Consider the following 25465-nt stretch of genomic DNA (forward strand, 5'->3'; position numbering starts at 1 on the left):
GTACCATTTCTTCTTTGTTCTTCAAACTGAAGAAACAGTCCGATCTGCTAATCTAACCTTTTAAAAAAGCGCCCCAAAGGGCAGCATCACAAGGAAAAAAATGAGGAAAGCATCAAGGCCACTGCATCTTCAGTGATTAAAAAGGAACTGAAAGGCAGTTAGGTCTTTTAGGCCCTCAGAATCGGACAACTCGCCCAACAGACACTGCTCGCTAGAAAAATTCTGCAGCTCAATGCCAGGCACTCTATCTTACAAGTGGGAATAGGCAGATGTCACTTTAAGAACAGGCAGTTTAGGGTGTGGTGTTCTTAAAAACGTACACTCTCCATGCCTGGGCATTAAACGAATGCCTGCTGCTTTATTTTCTTGTGAAGAGGATTTGCTTCAGTGTTCTTGACCAACATTTCCTTTGTCTAACTCTTTGTGTAGCTTGGTGCCACTCCTTCCCCCCCCCCCCTCACGTGGTAGCATCTGCGTGATGCTGTGTGTGTAGCTTGTAAAGCTCTTTGGGATGAAAGGGTAAATTATAATTAAACATAAAGCCTGTTCATGCCCAGAGAGAGAGTGAGTTTTATTCTACTTGTGGAGTCCATCATTATACAGAAATGATAGTTTATTTCAACCAATAAACAAGAGTGACAGGTAGATCACAAACTGCATCACAGCTACTACCAGCACTGAGATGGTTCACCCACGAGTCGGGGGCAATACAATAACGCAACTGTACACAGCAGAGAATTTAACAATCAGCTCAAAAACTCCATGTCAGGATTCAGTTAATTTGTTGGGTTTGTGTGTGTGGAATATATATATTCCTACATAAGTATTTGCTAAAGTCCACATAGAAGCACAAATGGCTTAAAACACCTGACATGTATATAATTTGATCTTATATATATATTTATAGATATTTATATAATAGGATATGTTTCTCATTACTACAATATACTTGTTTTAATTCCTTTAAGCAACTGGGAGGAAAAAAACAGTTTCACTACAGTCACATCTGATATGTGTATGTCACAAACTACACCAGAACAAGCCATGTGTGAGATGAGTCAGACCATTCCAGGACAGAACAGCTAAGAGGCAGGCAAAGATTCTCAGAGGGAGCAAGGCTATATTTCAAATGGTGGTTTTGGACTCTCTGGGCGGGAGGGACTGGCCTTGCCTGGCCTGCTGGAATTTAAAGAAAGACACAAAAGGAAAAGAAAGGGAAAGAGGGAGGGAAAAAAAAGCATTAAAACAATAATTAAAACACAAAGGAACTGGCATCAGAACCTCAGGCAAAGTGGATCCACAACAGAAATCAAAAATACAGTACTGGAATAAAAGAACTTAAATCTGAATCAGGGCTGGTTTAAAGCCTGGAGGGTGAATGCTCCTTTTTGCTTCAGCAGAGCCACAACATCTGAGGTGCACAGGATCAATCAACGTTTTAATACTCTCTTTTTTCTTTCCTTTTTACACATACAACATTAAAACAAAATACCCAAATTGTTAAGATGAGCCGTAGTCTGCAGTGGTTACAAGTATCCTGAAACACATACCATCCGCATGCAAGAAGAAAAGGTTACCATAATCACCACGCTATCCAAAAATACACTGAACAAGAAATGTGCTTATTTGAAGCAGAGCTATTTGCAATAAAAATTACTTAGCGAACTCCCTGAAAACTTCTGCTTGTCCATTTGCAAAGGGGAGCATCATACCTATTCCCCTCAGTTTCTGGAAAGTCAGTTGCAGGCAGTGATGTGACATAGCTGCTGGCAGAGGCCAGCGGCTCTCCATCAGCAGTATTTCCTCAGCTACTAGGGAGAGCTGAGGGCAGGTAGATCCATCTGCTCCGTGCACTCTGAGGTGTGTATATGTGCTATCTCAGACTTCGTTCTAGAAGGATTACACCGTTCAATAAAGCTCCCCCCATCCTGATCTCCCTGCCTCGCTTTGAAGTGAGGTTGATTGCACTGTTCCCAACAACATATGAATGTTTGCACCTTAATTCAAACCCATACACTGGACATTTCACTTTGTTACCAATAATGTCACACATTTTGACAGTATCGCTTATTATTCTTCTGAGTTGCGCTTTGTCTTCTTAACTACAACATAAGAAAATAGCTACAGATTAGTTCGAGGTGCTGAGACACTACAGCTAGCCAATGCAGGCCGGACACATTGTTCAGGCTAGATCAACCAGGTGGAGCATTTGGCTAGGCAGCTGCCATTTGGGCTTAAAGATGCCCCCGCAACTGATCACTCCAAGGAGCCTGTGTCTTTCAAGGTCCCACGCCACTGAATGGGGACTACTCTATGTTCACAAAGCAATACAGAACGCACAAGAGAAGACGAAGAAGAGCTCAATCACTAGCTTGCGTTTTACAACACACCAGGAGGGGGCAGTGGAAGGTGAAGGGGTGGGATGGATGAGGAGTGAATGTGCCTGTGGAAGGTGGTGTGGGGCAGGGAAGCCGCAGGTACGGCACTCGTCGCCAGCTGTCTACAGGCCTTGGGTTATAAATCTAAGAGGGACGGTTCAGCTGGTCGGACTATGGTGGGTCGAGTAGGTGAGGCAGGGCCCTTCCTGCTGTGAAAAAGCAGAAGAAAACAAAAACGAGAAGAGAACACACACCGTGGTTAGCATGGCAGTCACAGTCACAATCACACATGCTTCTCCACCTCATTGGAGCCAGTGGGAAGGCACCAAAGACAGGGGACCTCAGTTTGGGGAAACGGGTTACCCACAGCATCAGCAGGAGTCCATGGAGAAGTCTTGCAATTTTAAAATCAGCTAAACATTGGCTCCTCTGGTCCACTGTGGATCCCTGATAATAATGAGGAAGAATTAACTGCACAGCTATTATCGCCTTCCAGCTGGGAATCTCAAAGCACAAAGGCTAATTGCCAGCGACTGCACTGGCACCAGAATGAGAGTCGAGAAGCATGGACACGATAACAGTGAAGCTACTATACCAAGCAAGGGAACGTCAATTACACAGTGTGGACAGGGCCCTCTGGGAGGCGCTGTCACAGAGGCTGCTGGCTGGTTTGGAGAAGCACCCTTCCCCTGCACCAAGGCAGGTGACAGTCTGTAGAATTCAATTCTCAACAGCTAGGAGCATCTTTGAGATTAGCTACCAAACTAAATTTGATCCTTTTGTTCGTATAGTCATGGGACCCAACAAACATGACTCCAATTGACTTTAATGAAGGGAATTTGGCCCTTGCTATTTGTGATCTGATTTTCTTAATATTGTTCCAGCATTTCTATGCTGCAAGTGTTTCAATAAGTTGAACTGGTAGCAATTTGCTCTAAGTAGAAGGGCACCAACTTCAGCATTCCGAGATTTGCTTCCTGTAGGGGCCACAGTCCCTTTCTCTCATCTGGCTAAATGAAGAGGACGTCAGCTTGAAAATATAGGCTTCAAGGAAAGAAGGAAGATTGTGCATAATCTAAACATGGTAAGAAATGGATAGACTTTTCTCTGTGAATGAAAACGGTTTGTATATTTTCATTTAAACACTGCCCCCTGCAATGTCTGCAACCCAAACGCAACAGCATCCTTTTAGTACATGAGCTCTGGAAAATTAAACTAATCAGCATATGGCAAGACTAGTTTCATTCTCCAAGATGCAGGGCCGTCCAGAGGATACAGGGGGCCTGGGGCAAAGCAATTTCGGGGGCTCCTTCCATTAAAAAAAAGTTTCAATACTATAGAATACTATATTCTCGTGGGGGCCCCTGCGGGGCCCGGGGCAAATTGCCCCACTTGCCCCCCGCTCTGGGCAGCCCTGCCAAGATGAATGAAATGCAAAGAGCAAACGAATAGGATGTGGTTGAAAGTAAATGAGATTGATATCATTCTGTATGTTTTAACAGTCAGTGTTTGTATTGGTAATACACACAAGGAAATCTCGTTGAATTTGCACCCTGACAGTGTTACATTGATGTGAATCTGGATTCCTGGTGATCTATTTAAGAAACAGAACCTGGCTACTGAAACTAAGGCCCTCTCTGTACAGCGGTTTTTTACATGCTCTAAATCGTTGCAAGCCCTGTTTTGCACAGGCGCAGACCGCAGTAAGTGTATATTCAGAGTTCAACTATTGTAGCTACATCGATGTAGTTACACGGGTGTGAATTTCTACGGTTTAAACAAGCAGTAAGTAGAACCAGAAACTTCCCTTCCTAATGAACAGACATAAGGCCAAATTCAGCCCCGGTGTAAACAGACACGTCTCCGGTGAAGCCAAGGGCATTACAACCACCTACAGCAGGGCTAAATTTGACCCTTTGTTTCCTGCCTGGGGCAATGTTAAGCCATGACTACACTACAGCGGCTGCAGCAGCATTGCTATGGCACTGCAGCTGTGCTGCTATAAGGTAGATGCTTCCTCCATCAATGGAAGGGGTTTTTCCATCCGTGTAAATAATCCACCTCACTGAGAGGTGGCAGCTAAGAAGAATTCTTCCGTCGACCTAGCTTTGTCTACAGTGGGGGTTAGGTTGACCTAATTACGTCTCTCAGGGCATGACATTGCCCTGAGCAATGTAGGTTGATCTAATATTTAGGTGTAGACCAGGCTTACTGTACCACCTGAAGCTTTCTTAAAAGAAATTGCTGAACGTTGTGGTTTTTCTTTGACTCCACAAATCCATCTATAATGCGAGAGAAGCCACCACTTCCCAGGCTGTCATGCACAAGTTGTTTTTCAAGTAACGCAATATAAATGATGGGACTGAGTTAACCTGAGAATAATTCAATACCACTGCAAGGTAGTTAAACGGATACCTTTATACAGAGGAGGAAACTGAGTCAGAGAAGGGCTATCCCTTGGGGAGGTGATGGCATGGGGTACTAGCCTTCTTGATGCACTGAAAGCCTGTGTGTTATTTGCTATAGTTGCTCACCTAAGGCCTTACTCAAAGCTCACTAGAGTCAATGGAAAGACTCCCATTGACTTTAATGGGATTCAGAGCAAATCCTTAACTAGGTGCTATTGCACTGTGCCACCCGGACGCTAAAGGGCATCTTTTCTAAAGCTCAGAGGTCAATTTGCATCTCATACGCTTAGATTCTTTTGCTGTTCTTACCAGATATAGACAGGAAAGAGGGATTGAAATCATTGGAGAGCAAATGCTACAAGACACTCTGGCACAGATGGGCCATACAACCCTACTAGAGTACACAGAATTGAAAGGGTAGCGGCAAAGCACATATAAAAAATATGCTTGTGTTCTTTGCTGATGGTGTCCAATGTACAAAGATGGCCTCATGGAGGGTTTGTTTGTTGCTGTCTGCTTGTTTTGTTTTACTTTTTTGCAGATCTTGACTTCGCTCCTCTTTTCTAGAGGACTTTGGTAAGACGTTTAAAGGATCTGGATGCTGACCTCATCAGAGGCTAAAAACTGCCTCCCAACAAGGGCCTCTGCCCATTGCCAATGTCTTCAGGAACAAGAGAGCAGTCAGGTGCTGGAGGCTGGGGGTTGGGAACAGCAGAGACCTTCATGAGCCTGTCATTATACACCACTAAATTCTGCTCCCTTGGCAACCACTGACAGAATTTCCACTGACTACAAGGGGAGTGGAATTTAGCCCTAAAATGAGCAAGAGGAGGCATAAACCAAACAATTATTTTGTTTGCTTTGCACATTGCCTTTTAAACCCTATTCAAGCCTAGCCCCTTATCATTTTGAGGACATCACAAAAATCAGGCTGAGAGGGGAAACACTTGGATTTATTCTCCTGAGCTGCAAAAAGTTGCTGCTATCTATAGTCAGGATCAAGAGGGTTACCCCCATCACACCACCATCCTACATTAGCTCTGATTTCCTTGGTGCTCTTTACAAACCAGACCAAGGGCAGAGAAAGCCTCGTAACAGCGAGTCCCAGAACAAAACACAGACAACACTCAACCCTCCTATCTGAGACCCTCTCCAAGATGACCATTTCTACTAGGGCTTCCAAAGATGGCTGCAGCAGGCAGTGACTGGGGGAAGCTGTTAGTTGCTCTGGCACATCCGTACTGAGTCATCAGAGGAGGGCTGAGGATAAGAGATGAAGCTCTTCAAGCAAAACATTTACTACTGAACAGTCCCTGTGTTGGTTCTCTGTGTTGCAGCACGTTTCAGCCCTCTGCCCAGCTATCTGCAGCAGTAACACAGTCACCATTCACCAGGAGACAGGAGCTGATTGTGAACTCCGAGGGCTTGACCCAGAGAGGCACTGAAGCACCTGCAATTCCCTTTGACCTCAGCGGTAGCTGAAGGTGCTCTGTGCTTTGCATGATCAGGCCCAATGAATTCAATAGGAGCTGCAGTTACTCAACACCTCTCAGAATCAGGCCCATCATGTAGAAGGATAACGCACATAAGGACAAGAGTGGGCCTCACAAAACATATCTGTCCCACCCCATAGTGTCCCAAAGCTGCTCCACTCTACCCTCTCTCCCTTTCTCTCATCAGCAAGGGCCAGTGGAGCTCAGGAAGGACAGGTAGATTCCATTCAGGTTGACATCCTTCTTCAAGTTACATCCTCCCCTGTTAGTATTTACTCAGATGGAAAGTTCAGCTGCTGAGTGTAAGGCCAGCACAGTACACTATATACCTGGTGCTGGGCCACCTTGCTAGTCTGGTGTTCAGCAAATATGTTGCTGCAAAGTGCAGGGAGAGAGCAAAAGAGAGAAGGCAAGACAGACAGAGGCCCTGGAGCACAGTGGTGAAGGTGGGACATGGATTGTTGCATACACCCCCTTTTGCATGGGAAGAGAGTGGGGACATTTGGATGGCAAAACAGGAGAACATCAAGGCTAGGGGATCAAGAGGAAAAAGGATATTTATCTCTAACTGGGATCAGATGAAACAGGGGTGAATGGGGGAGCATTTAAGGGCAGGGTTACTCCATATTTGGGAGGACAGACGTCACTGATGGTAATGCCCCAGAACCTTGCCCTCCCTTCCATGGACACTAGATGGAGATGCAGGGACTACTCTGGGCAGACATGCTGAAATGTAATACAAGTCTTAATCCACAGTTCCCCATCACGCTCTCAGGAGAGGCCATTAGAGCAGACAGAGAGATGGAAAAGACCTACAGTTCATTCAGTCCATCTCCCTGTCAGTGCAGAATTAAACAGGTTGAGAGAGACACGGCTCCCACCCTATCTCCCATGCTCCCTCCTCTCTCGCTCTCTCTTTCTCTCCCCTCACTCTGAACCCATACACTCAAGGGTGAGGTTTTCTTCTCTGATAATTTTCCTTTTTTTTAAACAGTTCCTGAGGCTTCTCCCAGCCTTCCCGTCTCCTGCAGCTCCAAGCAGCTGCTCCCTGTCTGATTGTCCAGTGTTCTGTTAAGACTCCTCCCTTCGTGGGTTGTTTGGACAAGGGGATCTGGTACAAGTAAAGAATCAGGTAGGAGAGGTGAGCAGCAGAGTGATGGGAATGGAGGAGGGGAGACACACTGACTCATGCATCGCAGGGAGAGAGTGCAGAACATACCGTGGCTGCCAGTCCTCAGGGGTCACTGATAGTGATTCTGAAAGACAACATGAAATCAACATGGCAGTTCAGACAGTTCAAAGCAGAGGCCACACAGACAGTCAGGAAGGTGAAACACACATACAGAGAATAAACAGACATTCCGTTTACAGGAGCACACCCTACACATTCACAGCCACCCCTACACAGGAAAGTGCACATCCCACACTTACGGACACACCTGTCCATACAGATGCATACATGCCAACAGAATTAAACATACACACCTAAACAAGAGTACATGCATAGATATACACACATTTCTACACATGTACATAAAGATGTGCACACATCTATATAGGAGCATATGACCCTCACATGTGCACACAAAGAGGCATACAAACTCATAAGTACATTGTGATGTACGTGCACACACACACAGCTGCATTCACACACTCACTAGCATATTCACATGGGCACACAAATAGGCTCTTATACACACAAAGCTGGATCCACACTCAGACTCAAGATACATTGGAACATGCTCACATACTGACAGAAGTGCCTATGTGCATTAAAGTACACTCACATGTGCTTAAACAAACATGCTAGCAGGCACAGGTCTCAGGATTGGGCTGGCTGGATGTCATGCCATATTTCACTGGCGATCCAGGCTTTCTAGTGATATTGCAACACTAACTTAATTTAACGCATTTAATCAAAAGAAACAAAGGCCAATGAGAAGTGGAAATCAGGAAGGGCTAAAGTGCAGTTCTGGGTCTTGAGTACCAGTCAGGAGAGGAGGAAACAAGGACATAGCTTAATAGATTTTAAGGCCAGAAGAGACCATTAGATCATCTAGTCTGACCTCCTCTATAACTCAAGCCATAGAATTTAATCCAGTTACCTCTGTATTGATCCCAATAACTGCTGTTCAACTAATGCACATCTTCTAGAAAGGCCGCTCTATTTTACGATGATTCTCCTTGACAACAACTTTTTGAAATCTGTCCATTAGTCAGTTCTTAATCAATCTAGCATGTGCTTTATTGATATCATACAGTGCTAGTTTTATAATCTCATGCTGCATAAGCCAAATGTCTTATAAATATCTTAGTATATTACATCTATGCAAGTTATCTTTATCAACCAAACTTATCTCAACAAAAAATGAAATCATGTTTGTTCGACAAGACCCATTTTCCACAAATGAGAATTTTTTGCACATTTCATAGATGCTCAGAGCACATGGCCTTCATTGGATGGACAGAGGCTAATGAGTTGTTTCTAATGTACAGTTTTTAGATAAAAAGCAACAGAGAGTCCTGTGGCACGCATCCGGATGTGCATGCATCCGACGAAGTGGGCATTCACCCACGAAAGCTTATGCTCCAATACATCTGTTAGTCTTAAAGGTGCCACAGGACCCTCTGTTGCTTTTTACAGATCCAGACTAACACGGCTACCCCTCTGATACTTGAGTATTTAGATAAATAATTCCCAAAGGTACATGTAGCTGGTGAGTATGGACCTATACAGGAGACTGAAGAACCAACTGCAGAAGCTCCCCGACCAGGGACATAATCAAAGGGAAAGGATCCTGCTTCTTTGAAGACTTCCTGTTCAAGAAAATGACCTGTGAGGTATTTGTGTGTGACAGCACATGCATGAGTGAGTGTCTGTATATGTCTGTGGGTATATGGGACAGAGAATGCTCCAACATCACCAACCTTGAATCCAGATGTTCATACAAACCAGATGGAGATGAACAAGAACATACATACAGCAGGCATATGCACACACATCCATGCAAGCATATATACACATGCAGAAATACACCCAAGCATACATGTCAGATCCCATTTTCTCCCTGTACCAACTCCCACAACAAGGCCCACTCACGCTGTAAAGATAACAAGTTCCAGTTCATACTCATATGGCATCCAGTGTAATCCATCCAGTGAGGGAAAGATGGGTATTAAAAGAAAAGCAACAATGGAGATGGTACCTGTTCACCCATGGCAGAAAGACCCAAGCCCAGGTGCCAGCGGGGAACTTTCTTATTCTATATACAGAAGAGGGAGAAAGGTTGCCACCTGACTTCCCTGGTGAATGGAGAAACCCGAATGGCAAACAGGGTATAAGGCCACAGGAGGAGTCTATGAACAGCTGGAAGGATGGAGGAGTGGGGGAGAGAGATTGAGAGCGAGAGCATGAGTGAGCGTTGCTTCACTACACTCTCTGGAACCATCCCATTCCCATCCAAACCATAGCAATGAGTCAGCACGGAACCATTTCCCCCACTAGGGCCAGGGAGAGTGACCTGTTTAGTTAGACATTTCAAGTTTCCTTCCTCTAGTCCAATGTTGTTTTGTTCAGAACCTCTCTGATCCACATAGAGGGAATCAGCCATAAAAGCCTGTTACAAATGGGGCAGGGGTAGCAATGTAGGCTGGTGCAGAGGGACAAAGAATCTCCCTAGAGGCAGGAACTCAGCTCATTTCAGGCTGTTTGGGGGATCCTACCAGGATGGCCAGGGTATATAGAATATTTTTCATGAGTGAGGAAATGAAGCACAAGGTGTGAAAGGGAGATGGAGAAGAAGAGAGAAATGTGGGAAACACACCAAAAAATGAACAGAAAAGGAGTGTCATGTGGGGAGGCAGCAGCACAAGAAGCAAGAGCCAAAACTACACAACTGAAGCATGCAGATATCCACAGGCACTACCAATGGTACTGCAAACCCCCGGAAGGGGGCAGCAAGGCGCATGTGGCCGGGTCCCTGTGGGAACAGCATTAAGGGGCAGAGGAAGGGCCAGGGCAGAGACATTGAGAAGGTAACATCATTTTCACACCAAAGAATCAATAAAAACCGAGCTGCAGCCTCTTCGGATTCATCCATTCCTGTTCCTGTCCTGGGCTGGATACAGAACCTGTCAAAGAACTCCCTCTCTCTCTCTCTCTGAACAAGCAGCACCCACAGAGTCAAGGCATTATAACAGGAGAAGGACCAGGCAGCCTCTAAAATATACCATCACCACCCATCAGAGACAAGGTGTTATCACAGGAGAGGGGGCTGGGAAGCTTTGACATACACTATGAACACCTATCAGAAACAAGGTGTTGCAACAGAAAAGGGCCAGGCAGCCTTTGATATACACAATCAGCACCCATCGGAAATGGGGCATTATCACAGGAGAGGGACTTCCTTACACCCACAGATGGGAAGTTCCTGGTTATCATTCATTTTACCATTCCGTTTCTTTCCATTCCTCTGGCTGAGATCAAGAATCCAACACTGAAATGACCTTGGTTCCAGCCCAGCTTCTTCCTAAAGTTTCCTTACCAATGCACTCTGGCTCATTCCAGAGTGTCAGAAGGATGCACAGGGTGACTATACCTGGGGGAGGACTCAGTCCTATAGAGCTTCCTTTTGGGAATGTGAAGTTGTAACATGTGGGCTCTATAGCTTGGAAAGTGCCCTGGGCACTTGGAGTTAATTGTGGGGGTGATAAGCGTGCTCATAAGGGAAACCCACCTCCCAACTACTTGTTCGCATACTATACTCCTACACAGCTGGCCACTGGTACCGGAAGCAGCAGCCAAGCTGGGTAGGAAAAGCATCCACATATCTTGGTTTAAGTCCCTCTCTTCCTCTCCTTGAAACCTCCTGTATCAGGAGAGGAGAAAGAGCTCATACACTGGGGCTCCCCTAACATGGTTCTCATTGCCATGAAACACATTCCCATGCCCACCCCCTATTCCGTCTCACTCCCAGCACTTTCGTTTCCCACTTGTGAGTACAGGCACCAGCATTGCTGCTTTGATTGGGATTATCATGTACAATGCTCTCTGACCCCAGGTCCCTCCCAAGGCCTAAATGCACTTTTTTGCGGGGAAGAGGATGTCCCTCTGTTTCAGACATCTGCCTCCGCACTGTCTCCCTGATAAAATGAAATGTCAGCACTAGTACGACAAATAAAGGAACAAATCTTCCCAGTTGCAGAATTGATTCAAACACACAGAGAAAGGCTTCACCCATCCCAAATGGTCCATGACTGCTCTGTAAGCTGAGAGGAAGGAGGCATTACCAAAGCTGCCACCTGAAACCCAGATCTCTCCCTCTACACGAGTGTCTCCGGACTTACCTGGGGACACCAGGAGGAGCACGGTTTGGCCGAGATGGAACTTGAGGTGGGGGCCCAAAAGGATCAGGGGAGGCACCTGGCCTGGAGGGCACAGGGGGAGCACCACCCAGGGTGGGTCCACCAGCAGGAGGAGGTCCAGGAGCTGGACCTCGAGATACAGGCCTGGCTGGTGGAACAGCGGGAGCTCTCCTTTGTGGTGTAGGGCTGGACGTGGGAGACCTACCAAACAACAAGAGAAGTTCAACTGCAGCAACAGGCACGTACAGTAGCCCTCCAAACCCCACAGTGCGTTCAGCACCCTTCCAGCCCCCAAGTCACCTTCCATATCCCTTCAATCCTTCTGTTTGCCTTCAAGACTCCTCCAACCTCCATATAACCTTCAAGGGTCTGGCAGCCTAATTCACCTACACAAGGCCCTAGAAGCTCCTATTTTATTTTCAAGGCCTCAGCAACCCTCATGTTAACTTCCAATGCCCCAGAATCTTCAGCACCCATTAGCCTTCATATTCTAGCAGGAGGCCCCATCTAGCCCCTAAAGAGGCATCAGGCAGGTCCGTGGGGCACTACCCCTGAGCCTCTGGTACCTGCGTCCAGATGGTATGTTCTGCACCTGCAGCCAGGAGTCGTCCACCGGTGGGGGCGTAGGGGTGCTGATGGTGGTGGTGTTAATATCCCCGATGATGTTGAGTGCCTCTTTCAGGGCATGGTACATGCGCAGCATCTCATCACGCCGCTGGGCCTGCTCCGCTGACTCTTCCATGAGGCTGTTTTGGTCTCCACAGGAGTAGAGGTTTGCCAGCAACTCCGAGTGGATAAAATCCTTCGTCTGTAACCAGAGCAGAAGAAACAGAAAATCACAGCCATCAAAGCCTCTGTCTGAATCATCTTTCCTGCAAAGCCCCTCTCTTTCTTTCCCCATCTCATTTATTCTGTCTCACATTCTCTCCTCCCCTTCTCTCTCTTTCACCTCTATCCTGCCAGGCCACCCATATTTCTCTCTCTTTCCTCTTTTTTCCTTCTCTCCATGTCTTTCTCTCTTTCTTCTCTTATCTTTCTAGTTCTCCCATAGTTCCCAATGGGCTTAGCAGGGCGATATGTACGTTGTTTATCATGAGATGCATGATGGTCTTAGGCATGAGGTCTCGGATGGTTTTGTTGACAATTCCCATGTAGGAGTCCACCAGGTTCCTGATTGTTTCCACTTGTCTCTCCAGTTGGGGGTCCATGGAGTGCATGAAACTGTCAGATCCATTTTCCTCTGTCTCATTTGCCTACAGAGGGAGGGCAAAAGGGAGAAGCAGCAGTTGGAAAGAGACAGATCAATTCTTTAATATCCCATAGGGACCAAAAAGCAAATGTGAGACGGCGAGGGAGACATAGGGGAACTTCATGCAGCAACATGGGATACAACTTGACTTTTCTTTGAGTCGTAATTCCCAATACAGTACTCAGCTTGTATAACCAGGTAACCCTTCCCCAGCTCAGTTTAGAGGAAGGGTCATGAATGTGAGTTCCATGTTAGTACCATTTTGTCCTACTTCAGTGCACTACAGTTGGTTATTGGAGTAATGCAGAGCCAGTTTACTCACAAGTTGGTCTTTAGTAGCACGCTGCCCTCCTTAAATCGTTGTCACCAGCTACCATGCATGTGAACAAAAGTGTACCCAGTATGTGTGCACAAAGTGATCTCCAGTGCACTAATGTGTGTGGAGGGGAATAACATAAATGCATCAGTGTGTATGTAAGAGTAGATGAATATAAAATGCACTGCAAGCACAATATAATTGCATACGTGTGTGTGTGTGCGTGCGCGCACATCTGTATGTATTCATGCTTACGTCTTATGACTCAGAATGCCTAAGTGGACTGATTCATAGGGACTAGGATGGCAACCTTCGAGAGAGGCGTTAATTAGATTCTAGTTCTATCAGCCAGCTCAGACTGACTCTCAAATTGCCCTCATATGCAGGATTGGGGTGTGAGGATGCAATTTATACAGCTCTTTAGCACCGCTTAGTGTCTATCTATCCATATAGGTACCTAATGTGCTCATCACTGGAGTTTCTGGGTGCTAATGGTGGTTATAGGAACAGTGATAGTTTCAAGAAAAGTGTACTCAGTCTTGCAGCTGCTGAGTGACGGCACCATTTGCAGCTGATATGAAGAAGGAGAAAAGGAAGAGGGTAGCTGGCTTGCGGGCAGGAAGAAATGACCCCTAATGAAAATGTGAGTGAACACCCTGCTCAGACTGGCTGCTATGCCAAGTCTCTGCCTTGAGGAGTTAGACCCTATTGGCCCAGTCCCTGAATTACAATAGGTGGAGTACTCAAATGCGGCAGCACAAGAAACAGTCAGGCCTCCCTTGACTGGGACAGGATCTCCAGGGTGGGAAACGGTTTAAAAATTGATGTATTTGGAATGGGATTTATTAATCAAGAGGGTAATGCAAGTTCTTTGTTCTGCTTGCCAAGTCATTTTCCTCAGGATTCCCTACAGTGAATAGTTCATGTATTATAAATATTGGTATTAATATTTTTAACATTAATACCTTACACATTTATAGTGGCTTTAATCTTAGAGGCTCCCAAAATGCTTTAGGAACTTTGAATCTGATCTTGCAACTCTTGGTCACGTCAGCAGTCCTTCATCACATAAGTAGTTCGATTGACTTCAGTGAGAGTACTCACATGTGACAAAGGGGGTTCAGTTTTTGTTGCTCTGCACCTGGTGTAGATACTGTGAATGTCCTGTGAGACCACTCAGATTTGGTAGCATTTTGCACCCACTTCACATTCACTTTGCAATCATGTAAATGACTATAAAATGTACAGGGCAATGGAGAATCAAGACCTGGGTCCACAAGATTGAACCCTATATTATTCAATAGTTAAAGTTCTGTTGGGATTATTCACTATAAGAGGGATTGGCAACCTTTGTCATGTGGCCCATCAGGGAAATCCGCTGGCAGGCTGGGACGGTTTGTTTACCTGCAGCGTCCACAGGTTCGGCTGATCACCGGTCCCACTGGCCGCAGTTCGCTGTTCCAGGCCAATGGGGGCTGCGGGAAGCGGCGGCCAGCACATCCCTCAGCCCGCGCTGCTTCCCGCAGCCCCCATTGGCCTGGAATGGCGTACCACAGCCAGTGGCAGCTGCGATCGGCCAAACCTGCGGACGCTGCAGGTAAACAAACCGTCCCAGCCCGCCAGCGGATTTCCCTGACAGAGCGCAAGCCAATGATTGCCGATCCCTGCACTATAACCTCCTGTTTTCACATGTTTATAATTTTCTGAAAAATTTTCCATTTGGGCTAAAATGTTCCATGCCTGAGCTCAATTCAGCTCTAAGGATCAACAAACATTAATTAATCCTCACAACCTCTCTGTGAAGTAAGAGAGCCTCATTCCCATTATACAAGTAGGGAAACTGAGGCCCATAGAGATGAAGTTCTTTGCTCAAGGTCATATAACGAGTCAGTGGAACAGCTCAGAAGAAAAAAAGCATATCTTCTAACTCCAAGTCCTGTGCCTTAAACACAGGAACCTCTTTCTCCAAAATAAAGCACTTCAGAAAGAAAGAAAGAAAGAAATCCTTGCACCCATAACTGGAAACAGCATATAGCTATCTCTAGAATTAAATTTGTTAACCAATAGTGCACAACAACACAATAGCACACCTGCCAAGACTCATCCATTCGGAATTAATTCCAAAGCATGAAAGATTTTGCTGTGTGTTTCAATGTGCCATTTAAAATGTTACTCATCTTATTTTTAAATTTCCCTCACTCACACTGTCCCATTTTGATAGACTTGCAGCAGTTTAGGACATGAAGTGAAGCACAATATTGTCTCCAATTTGGGTGAAAACAATTAACCAAGAAAAGGGAAATTTTCTTTTGTTTTTTTGTTTGAGCTTCAGCTGGACAGATCATATGTATCCCCAAAGGGATGGAAGGCTTCATGGTCTGAGAAACATGGGGTTAGGGAGCTGGAAATCAGATATGATAACTCAAAAAAAGAGGATAAAATGCCAAAAATAAAGTTCTGATGAGACTCAGAAATCAAATACCAAAGAGGGGGAATAAAAAGAGAAAAAGGAAAACCCAAGCCAAGAACAGAAACAAACAGCAGATGATCTGACAGGAGGTGCAAAGACAGAGGGAGAACAAGTGATTGCCTCCCAGGAGATGATGTCAAAGGGGGGCAAAAAGGAGAAAGAAACTGAAAAAGAAAATCAAGCAAATCAGAACTAGTTGATAAGAGCCCCCAATGGGCAGTACAGGCAGAAGGGGTGTCACTTACTTTGTCCTTGTCCTGGCAGGTCAGTTTGAGCACACAAAAACAAAAACAAAAACAAAAAAGTGACAAAAATAAAAAAACAGATTTTAGTTGGTCTCAGAGGCAGGAGAAGCATCTACTATAGCATTGAATGGAAATAAGACCAAACCCAATCAAAAACACTTGTCAAAGGGACTAAGTGACCATGGGCCACAAAGGCTGAGCGGGTCATTAACTAAATTGAAATGATCAAAATGGAACCTCTGCAAAGGAAAATGGCTATTTAAGGTGGATGTCATGGGAAAGTTACTTATCTGCAATGGCTGCTCCTGTTACTCTTTCCTCACATGGGGTCTTGTGCCTAAGTGTTGGACAAGGGATCACAACAGCCCCATAGCAGCACAAAATATTCCAAATCTTCCCATTGCCTCAACAATAGGTGAAGTCATTGGAAGTCCTTCCATTAACTTAAATGGCTTTGAATATGGCCCAATGTCCCCTTAGCCCTCAGTTCCTTTCCCACCAAATGGTTATAGGATAAAAAGTAATCAAGACAAAACAATCATCTTCAAGTCTAGCAGAGAAGGTGGATGAACCTCTACCAGAAACACAACTGTCTGAAAAAAATGACAGGTAAGTAATTTTCACTGCTCTAATAGGTAAGTATTTATAATGACTTTTCCCACTGTCAGAGACTGAAAAGTTTCAGGGATGTCTCTTTAACTCTACAGGAGTGTACAGTATGGTATGTAATAATACTGCTGCTTTAAGGGTAATTTCTTGAGAGAACACAACACCGGTCATTAAAGGGCTGCAGGAAAATGTCATGGAAACACAGTAGGTCATATCCGACATACACCTCTACCTTGATATAACACTGTCCTCTGGAGCCAAAAAATCTTACCGCATTATAGGTGAAACCGAGTTATATTGAACTTGCTTTGATCCACCGGAGTGCGCAGCCCCACTCCCCTGGAGCACTGCTTTACTGCGTTATATCCGAATTCGTGTTATATCGGGTTGTGTTATATCGAGGTAGTGTTGTATTTAAGAGAAGGGACCATTCTACTGTAAGGGAATAAGATATCAAACAAGCAAAATATAAGAAAACCCCTTCCTGATAGGAAAAAAACACAGCTCTGGCAAAGCTGGTGGAACTCCAAACTTGGCCATAGGGTAAAGGTACTGATGAGTAATGACACTGGCCAACATTATGCCTCTGTTTGGGAGTCTCTTGCCATCTAGGAATGAGGTCGTTAAACAGTTTCAAATGATTGTGTTATTCGCCATTCCCTTCTTCCTTGTGCTGAAGCACAAGTCCCAAGGGCTATGGAAATGCCTTCAGCAAGGTGTGATTGTTACATTCGCCTTGCTCCTCCTATCTCCTCATCCCTCCTGAGCAGAGTTTATCACTGGAGACCTGAGCTACTTCCCCGGTCTGTCTGAGAAATCTCATGTATCTAGATTTACAGCCCATAGGGAGGATAGAAGCCAGAAGGGATTATCTTTGAGGTCCACCCCTTATCCCCCATTTGAAAGTTGCTAATGGTTATACCCTGTGCATCCTCACCAAGGGAAGAAGTACCACATATCAGAGGAGGCTGAGGGCAAGAAGTTCAGCCTGCCTTCCAACTGTACCCCACTGCAGGTGGTGATGGAGATAAGGTCCCTCACAATAGCGTCCTGTTTAACTCAAGGGGTGATAGTTCAGTGGTTGCTCCTAAGACACTCGTATGCCATCCTTTCTCATCCCGTTATTGCTGATAGCCAAGCCCCCAACCTACCCCAACACGCTCTGGGTACACTCCTGCACGCAGGAAGGAAGCCTTCCAGCTGTCCACCTCCTCCTGGGTCTCACACGCCAACTCCAGCTGCCGATAGTCTTTGTAAACGTTCCTAAAAAGTGAGACATAAGACATGTTACTTCAACCTTCCCCAGATGACAAAGCAACCACTTCTCCATCTCTGCCAATGTTCTAAAATCCTTAATGTGTCTGCACATCAGTAACAAAGCAGACTATCCTCTCACTGCCTGCTAATATCCTCATGCCTCCCCTACACCCTATGAAAAGGTGAGAGGGGGGAATTAACTCTCCATTATTAACCCTAGCTTTCCTCACTCTAATCCCCCAGCAGACCCCAACCCTGTCCTGAAGAGACCACTCTTGGGAGGTGTGAGAGAAGACTGCCTTTCCAAACACATTCAATGCATTTCTTCACCTGATACTCTGGGCTCATGAATTCTTGGGACTAACTTCATTATCCAACTGAAAGAAACAAGAGGGGTTAAATAGTTGCTGTCTGGCCCTGGCAAATATCCCTGGGGATAGGCAGCCTGTCTAGTTGAAAGCTGGGATCACATTGCACAATGCACTGCAGCAAAGAAAGTAAGTGGCATGATTATAAGAGTTTAGGGAAGGATCCCAGAGTGTTACCTTTTAAAAGGAGTTTCTTTCTAATGACTGTCCAGTCTAAGGAGATGTCCATCCTATCAGGACAACATTCCTGAGAGGCCCCCATCTCTCTACTCCCTCTCCTCTGTAACCTGCTATCCCATTCCAGGATGTCCCCAAAATACTGTACAGGGCTGAAATTAGAGATGTGATTTAAGTCACGTCTAGGAAAGAGCTCAGCATGCTCTGGGGAAAAGACAGCACCTTTGTTCAGTATTGAAGAGAGCAAAGATGTGCTTGCTGGACATGAAGCCCTTCTCAATATCCCGCAGCTTCAGGTTATCCACTGGCAGCATGTACTTCTTCTCCTTCTCCTGAAAGAAGAAGATCAGCAACTGGTCACTCACTGCCACTGACCAAATCCTCATCTGGTGAAGGAGTCAGTCAGCTGTGGGCTCCTCAGAGCCTCACTCCCCTATTCCCTCAAAAAGTCAATCAGCAATGGGGCCCTTACTGCTCAATTCCCCTAACCCTTCCAGGATTCCACCAGTAAGAGGGCCCTCACAATCCAGTCTCCACAACTTGACTGCCCTATCCCTTCTAGCAGTTATTCAGCAATGGGGCCCTCACAGGGCCGGCGCAACCCATTAGGCGACCTAGGCGATTGCCTAGGGCGCTACAATTTGGGAGGCGGTGACCACAGCGGTATTTCAGCGGCGGGACCTTCCACTGCCTCTGTGGGGGGCGGCATTTCAGGGCTGGACCTTCTGCTGCCTAGGGCGGCAGAAAAGCTGGCGGCGCTCCTGGGCCCTGATAGCCCAATTCCCCCATCCTTTTCAGAAGTCAGTCAGCAAGGAGTCCCTAACAGTTCAGCTCTATCATCATCTCAAGGAGTCGGTCATCAACAGGGTACTCAAAGCCCAATTCCCACAACCCCTCAAAGTGTCAGTCAGCAACTGGGCACTCACAGCACAACTTTTCCATGCTCCCAAGAAGTCAGTCGGCAAGGGACCCCCACACCTGATTCCTCTATCCCATAAACCAGTCAGTCAGCAACTGAGTTCTCACAGACAAAATCTCCCACGCCCTCAATGAGCCAGTCAGTAATGGGGCCCTCATAGCCCAATTCCCCCATCCTCTCAAGAAGCCAGTCAGCAATGGGACTCTCACATCCCACTTCCTCCATTCCTTGAACAAGTCAGTCTGCAATGAGGCCCCCACACCCTGATTCCCCCATTTCCCTAAGATGTCAGTCAGTAACAGGATCCTCACAGCCTGATTTCCCCATCCTATAAAACAGTCACCCAGCAAATGGGCCCTCACTCACAGCCCAGTTCCCCATCCCCTCAAGAAGTCAGTCAGCAAGGGATTCCTCACAGTCTAGCCCCCAAAACTCAGCTCCTGCATCTCCGACAGCAATCAATCAGCAAGAGGGTCTTCACAGCCTGACTCCCTCATTCCTTCAAGGAGTCAGTCAGCAAAGGGGCCCTCACAGTCTGGCTCCACCATTCCCTCAAGGAGTCAGTCAGCAACAGCACCACCATAGCCTAGCTACCACAACACCTCAATAAAAAAAAAAAAAAAAAAAAGTCAGACAGCAACTGGGAATTCATATCCCAATTCCCTATTTCCCTTAATGAGTCAGTCAGCACAGCTGTCACAGCCCTGCTCCCCGCAAGGACTCTCAGTCAAATTCCTCATCCATTCAAGAAGTCAGTCAGCAAGGGCTCTCTTACACCCTAGCCCCACAACTTGATTCTCCCATCCCATAAAACAGTCATCAAAAGGAAAGGCCTTCACAGCCTGACTCCCCATCCCCTCAAGGAGTCAGTCAGCAAGAGGGCCCTCACAGTCCAGATTCATCATTGCCTCAAAGAGTCAATCAGCAACAGCAACACTACAGCCTACCTACCACTTCACCTCATTAAGTCAGATATCAACTGGGCACTGTCAGCCCAATTTCCCTATTTCCTTAAGGAGTCAGTCAGTAACAGAGCCTTCACAATTCAGCTCTCCCATCTACTCAAGGAGTCAGTCAATAAGGGGCCCCCACAGCCCAATTCCTCCATCTCAAGAAGGTACTCAGCAACAGGGCCTTCACAGCCCAGCTCTCCCATCGCCTCAAGGACTCAGTCAACAACGGTACCCACATCACTTCAAGGATTCAGTCAGCAATGGGGCATTCACAAGCCAATTCCCCATCCTCTCAAGGAGTCAGTCAACAACTGAGGACTCACAGCCCAATTCTCCCATGCCCTCACAAGGACTTGGTCAGCAATGGTGCCCTTATAGACTGACTCCCTGATCTCCTTAAGGAGTCAGCCAGCTATAGGGACCTAACAGCTTATTTAGCCACCATGTTAGGAGTCAGACAGCAATGGGGCCTTCACATCCCAGTTCCCCCATCCCCTCAAGGGAGTCAGTCAGCAACAGGGCTAGAGTGACTACTCATCCCTTATTTTAAGGGACCTTCTCTTATTTCCTTGAACTGCCCCTTAGGGTGACCACCCATCTCTTATTTTAAGATGTATTGAAATGTATTAAAACTGATAATAATGTGATGTGTCATTCCATATTCTTTATGAAAATATGCTTATGATATGAATATGACATAACTGAGATATACTTTATGCAAGATGGCTCGTGAGATATCATTGGAAAGGTTATGATGTACTGAATGTGATTATCCAATGTGTATGCCTGTGTCATTTCTGTATCTGAAGTTAGGAATATTGACTATGTATCTGTATTTCAACTATGTTACTTTAGGTGATGCCCACTGCTAACACTTCAGGTACAACAATGGAAAAGCTAGACAGGGCAGATGGCCCATCAGCGAGGACAATGGACTGTGGAAGCTTGGCCTTCCTATGGACGCTCCATATTGCCACTGACTCATGGACACTGTGATACTACAGTGTCAGGTGGTCTTGTCACCTGATACTAAAACATTACCTGGGACTTCTTGTGACTTTCCACTACAAGGGAAGGGGGGGGTCAAGTTTGGGAAACAAAGGATTCCCAGCTTATGTAAATCCTATTTAAGGGTGGAGAGGAAGGCAAACAGGACTCCTCCTCTCCATGGCCTGTCAGCCCAAGAAGAAAGGGAAGCAAGGTGGGAGTCCAGACTGAGATGGGGTCCAGTCTGAAAAGGAATATAACTGGAACTCTGAACCACAAAAACTTTGCAAACTGCCTGCAACAACATCTAGGGTGAGAAATACTATTGGTAACCAATTTCTTTAGTGAAACCAGCTTAGTTTGCATGTTTGATTTCATTTGCTTAGTAATCTGCTTTGTTCTGTTTGTTACCCCTTTTACCACTTAAAATCTGCCTTTTATAGTTAATAAAATTAGTTTTGTTTATTATTAAATCCAGTTTCTGTAATTTCTACCTGGGGGACTAAGAAGTGTGCACACCTCTCTCCACATTGAGGGAGGGGGAGAATTTCATAATATATCTTTGGGTCTGCACTCCAAGGGAAGTGGACATCTAAGTGCTGGAGCAAGTCCCCTAAGCTGAGTCTTCACAGAGCTGATCTGCAGCTGGGTGTGGCCCTGCCTGTGTGTGTGTTAGAAGAAGTTTTAAGAGCCTGGCTCAGCAAGACAGGTTACAGAGGGCCCACACTGGCAGAACAGGTAGACTCAGCGGTATCTCAGTGCATCAAGTGGCTTCACAAGGGGTCCAACTCATCAAAAATAAGTACCATTTTAAACATTAAATTGATACTTATGATAATTACATTGTATACCTGAGGGCAGTAGAAATGTGCATTTGAGAAAAAAAAATACATGATATGTGAAGGGAAATGGTGTTTCCTTACAATGCCCCTTAAAATAAAGCATTGTCCCTTATTTTTCATGTGGTTTTCCCTTATTTCCATCCAACAAAAGTGGTCACCCACACAGCCTGATTCCTGCAGCCCCTCAAGTCAGTCAGGAACTGGGCACTAGTCACAGCCCAATTCCCCCATACCTTCAAGAAGTCAGTCAACAATGGGACCCTCACAGCCCACCTCCTCTATTCCTTCAGTCAGTCAGCAAGGGAGCCCACGCAGCCCTATTCCCCCTGTCCCTCAAGGAGTGAATCAGCACTGGGGCTAGGGTTGCCAACTGTCTAATCACACAAACCCAAACACCCTTGCCCTGCCCCTTGCCCCGCCCCTTGCCCCGCCCTTCTCTGAGGCGCTCCCTCTCTCACTCCATCCCCGCACCCTCACTCACTTTCACCAGGCTGGGGCTGAGGTGCAGGAGGGGGTGAAGGGTGCAGGCTTCAGCCCAGTGGCGCTTACCTCAGGTGGCTCCCAGAAGCGACCAACATGTCTGGCTCCTAGGTTTGGCCCACTACCCCTGCCACAGGTACCGCCCCTGCAGCTTCCACTGGCTGCAGTTCCTGACCAATGGGAGCTGCAGAGTTGGCGCTCAAAGCAGGGGCAGCGCGAAGAGACCCCCCTGGCCGCCCCTGCGCCTAGGAGACAGAGGGACATGCTGGTCGCTTCCGGAAGCTACATGGAGTCAGTGCAGGTAGAGAGCCTGCCTTAGCCATGGTGCGCTGCCAACCGGACAGTTAGAGGCCTATTAAAATCTCCCAGATTGGTTTCAATAGCTACTGGGAGATGGATTCTGATTCCGGGAGACTCCCGGCCAATCTAGGATGGCTGGCAACCCTAACTGGGCCCCTACCCCTCAATACCTCCATCCCATAAACAAGTCAGTCTGCTCTGGGGTCCTCACAGCCCAGTTTCCCCATCACCTCAGGTTGTCATTCAGGAATGGGACCCACAAAGCCCCATATTGCATCCTCTCAAGGAGTCAGACAGCAACAGGGTTCTCACAGCCCAGTTCCCCCATCTCTTCAAGGAGTCAGTCAGCAATGGCACCCACACTGCCTAGCCCCCACAACACCTCAAGAAGTTAGTCAGCAAGGGAGCCCTCACAGTCTGATTCCCCTACCCCATAAGACAATCAATGAGTAATGGCGCCTTGACAGCCTGATTCCCCTATCCCCTCCAGGGGCCAGTCAGCACCCAGGCCCTCTCAGTCTGACTCCATCGTCTCTTCAAATAGTGATTGAGCAGGATGCCCACAGCTATAAACTGTCTACCTATCTAATCTATCTAGGCATTTATATTGCACTCAGTGCTGTATCTGTTCTGTGCACCCTCCCTCAAGTTTGTGTATTCATCACTGAGAGCCTTTCCCAGTGACCAGCCATGGTGGCTCCATCCCATTCTGCTCTCTACCATTCATGGCATGTGGCTGTTCTCACCACAGATACCTCGACTCCTGATCTCATTATAGCATACTGCTATCTGCTTGTAAATGCCACCAGCCATCTGAGTTGGGGGTTTTATTCTTTGTTAAACCTGAGTTTAAACAAATCAAGTGAGATAAAGTGATGTGGTCATGACTGCAGGTTAAAAAGTCGTATTTTCATTATTAACCTTATTTTCAAGTTTCTGTGGAAAAGCTAATCATTTGACACAAAAGTTGATAGTTTTTCATAAGAATTAATGAATTTAAAACCACCTTCTGTCTTAGAAGATCTGACACACTTGATCCATCCTGCTACTTCATCCTACACTATGAAGGGCTCTTGTTAATTTTTAAATAATAGTAGTTACACAAAACACAGAGTGGGGTTCCAGTGGCTCTTCTCTGGCACCAGGAGCCATTGTTGTTGGAGTGGTGTGGGATATTTGAGGGCCAGTTAAAGACCTTTTATACGGAAAATGACTAACAGCCATCATTGAAAATTCAAGCCAGTGTCCTTCTGACTACTCAAAACCCCAGGTGAAATGGGCGGCCGAACATGTGCGGAAAACCTTAAAAACTGAGGCCTAAATTTTCAAAAGTGATGAATGATTTTGGATGCCTCAATTTTGGGATGTCCAATTTGAGACACCTTTCGGGAGCTGATTTTCAGAGTGGGAGGGCTAAGAGCTTTCTGATTATCCTTTAAAGTGTCTCCAGTTAAGCAGCTAAAAAACAAGGCACCCAAAATTTAGGCCCCGATTTTTTCAGATTTAAGCTTAATTTTGAAATCTGTATTCAGAGATGGGATGAGGTTAGAAATCAGGGGATTTTTTGGCTTTAACCCTAAAAACTGAAGATCAGACTCTCCTCTCTCTTACTCAGGGGAAGATATGGAGTTTTTACTGGAGTTTATCTGGATTTACATCAATGTAACTGAGAGCTGAATTTGGTCAAGGGCCCTACTTGTAAGTGTACAGCTCTAGTCAGGTATTGCTATACCAAAAGTGATCAAGAGAGGGAGCCAGTATACCAAACTCCTCACCTCGAAGCAGAGTGCAGATGTCTGAGACTACTCCAATAGAAATGTATTATGTATGTAACCGTTCCCCTCGTGTATGGGTTCTGATGTGTACGTCATGCTCGCCTCGGCTGGAAACATGGAGAAATGTGATCCCTCACAGAGGAAAAGGGAATAGAAAAGGCAGGCAGGCTGCTAGCAGAGATCCCAAAATCTAACTGGAAAACACAAGGGCAGAGAAGCAACTGTAGATAGTGATGCTGCTGACACATTTCATAGGCAGATGGAATCAAAGCCCAAAGAAGATGATCTGACCATTATAATGGCCCTATAGGTCTTAGTCAGCTATCTCACGAAGTCCCAGGGCTCCGGGGATGATTTAAAGGGTCTGGGGCTCCGGTAGCCACTAGCGCCGGAGCCTGCCGGAGCCCTGGGGCAGCGGCAGCGGGGCTCCGGCAGCAATTTAAAGGGTCCGGGGCTGCAGCAGCCGCTACCGCCCCAGTCCTTAAAATAGCCACCAAAGCACCGCCGCCGCTACCCCAGGGCTCCGGCAGCAGGGCTCCATGGATGATTTAAAGGGCCTGGGGTGGTAGCAGCAGCTGGAGCCCCGGGCCCTTTAAATCACCCTCGGGGCTCCCAGGCACCTCTGCAGCTGGTAGCTCTGGGGGTGATTTAAAGGGCCTCTGCAGCTGGTAGCTCTGGGGGTGATTTAAAGGGCCCAGGGCTCCCAGCTACTGCTACCACAGCCCCAGCCCCGAGCCCTTTAAATCCTGATTTAAAGCGCCCCAGGGATTTAAAGGCCCTGCCTCTTCTGATAGAGGCCACGCCTCTTCCGATTGAGGCCCCGCCCCTTCCTAAGGACTCCAGAGTACCAGTAAGTCCTTTAAGTTACTTTCACC

At 46.4% G+C, this 25465-nt stretch overlaps 1 protein-coding gene across 20 annotated transcripts in view; it reads right to left on the reverse strand.

Moving 5' to 3' along the window:
• DNM1 (dynamin 1) overlaps nt 1–25465 on the reverse strand; it is a 130335-nt gene that overhangs the window by 25920 nt on the left and 78950 nt on the right. For 4 of the 20 annotated variants that reach the window (XM_034751955.1, XM_034751952.1, XM_034751954.1 and 1 more), the window contains 7 exons: nt 18557–18666; nt 17684–17795; nt 15924–15935; nt 12726–12896; nt 12210–12451; nt 11626–11844; nt 553–2587 (listed from right to left, as the gene is read on the reverse strand). In XM_034751955.1, the coding sequence (XP_034607846.1) occupies nt 2515–2587; nt 11626–11844; nt 12210–12451; nt 12726–12896; nt 15924–15935; nt 17684–17795; nt 18557–18666 (939 nt within the window). In that variant the 3' untranslated portion in view covers nt 553–2514. Of the gene's footprint in view, nt 1–552; nt 2588–7498; nt 7536–11625; nt 11845–12209; nt 12452–12725; nt 12897–15923; nt 15936–17683; nt 17796–18556; nt 18667–25465 lie in introns of those variants that run through there. The other 16 variants (XM_034751958.1, XM_034751956.1, XM_034751967.1 and 13 more) reach the window with 14 other exon arrangements.

The sequence above is a fragment of the Trachemys scripta genome, chromosome 17 (assembly GCF_013100865.1).
Source record: "Trachemys scripta elegans isolate TJP31775 chromosome 17, CAS_Tse_1.0, whole genome shotgun sequence".
NCBI classification, from domain to species: domain Eukaryota; kingdom Metazoa; phylum Chordata; order Testudines; family Emydidae; genus Trachemys; species Trachemys scripta.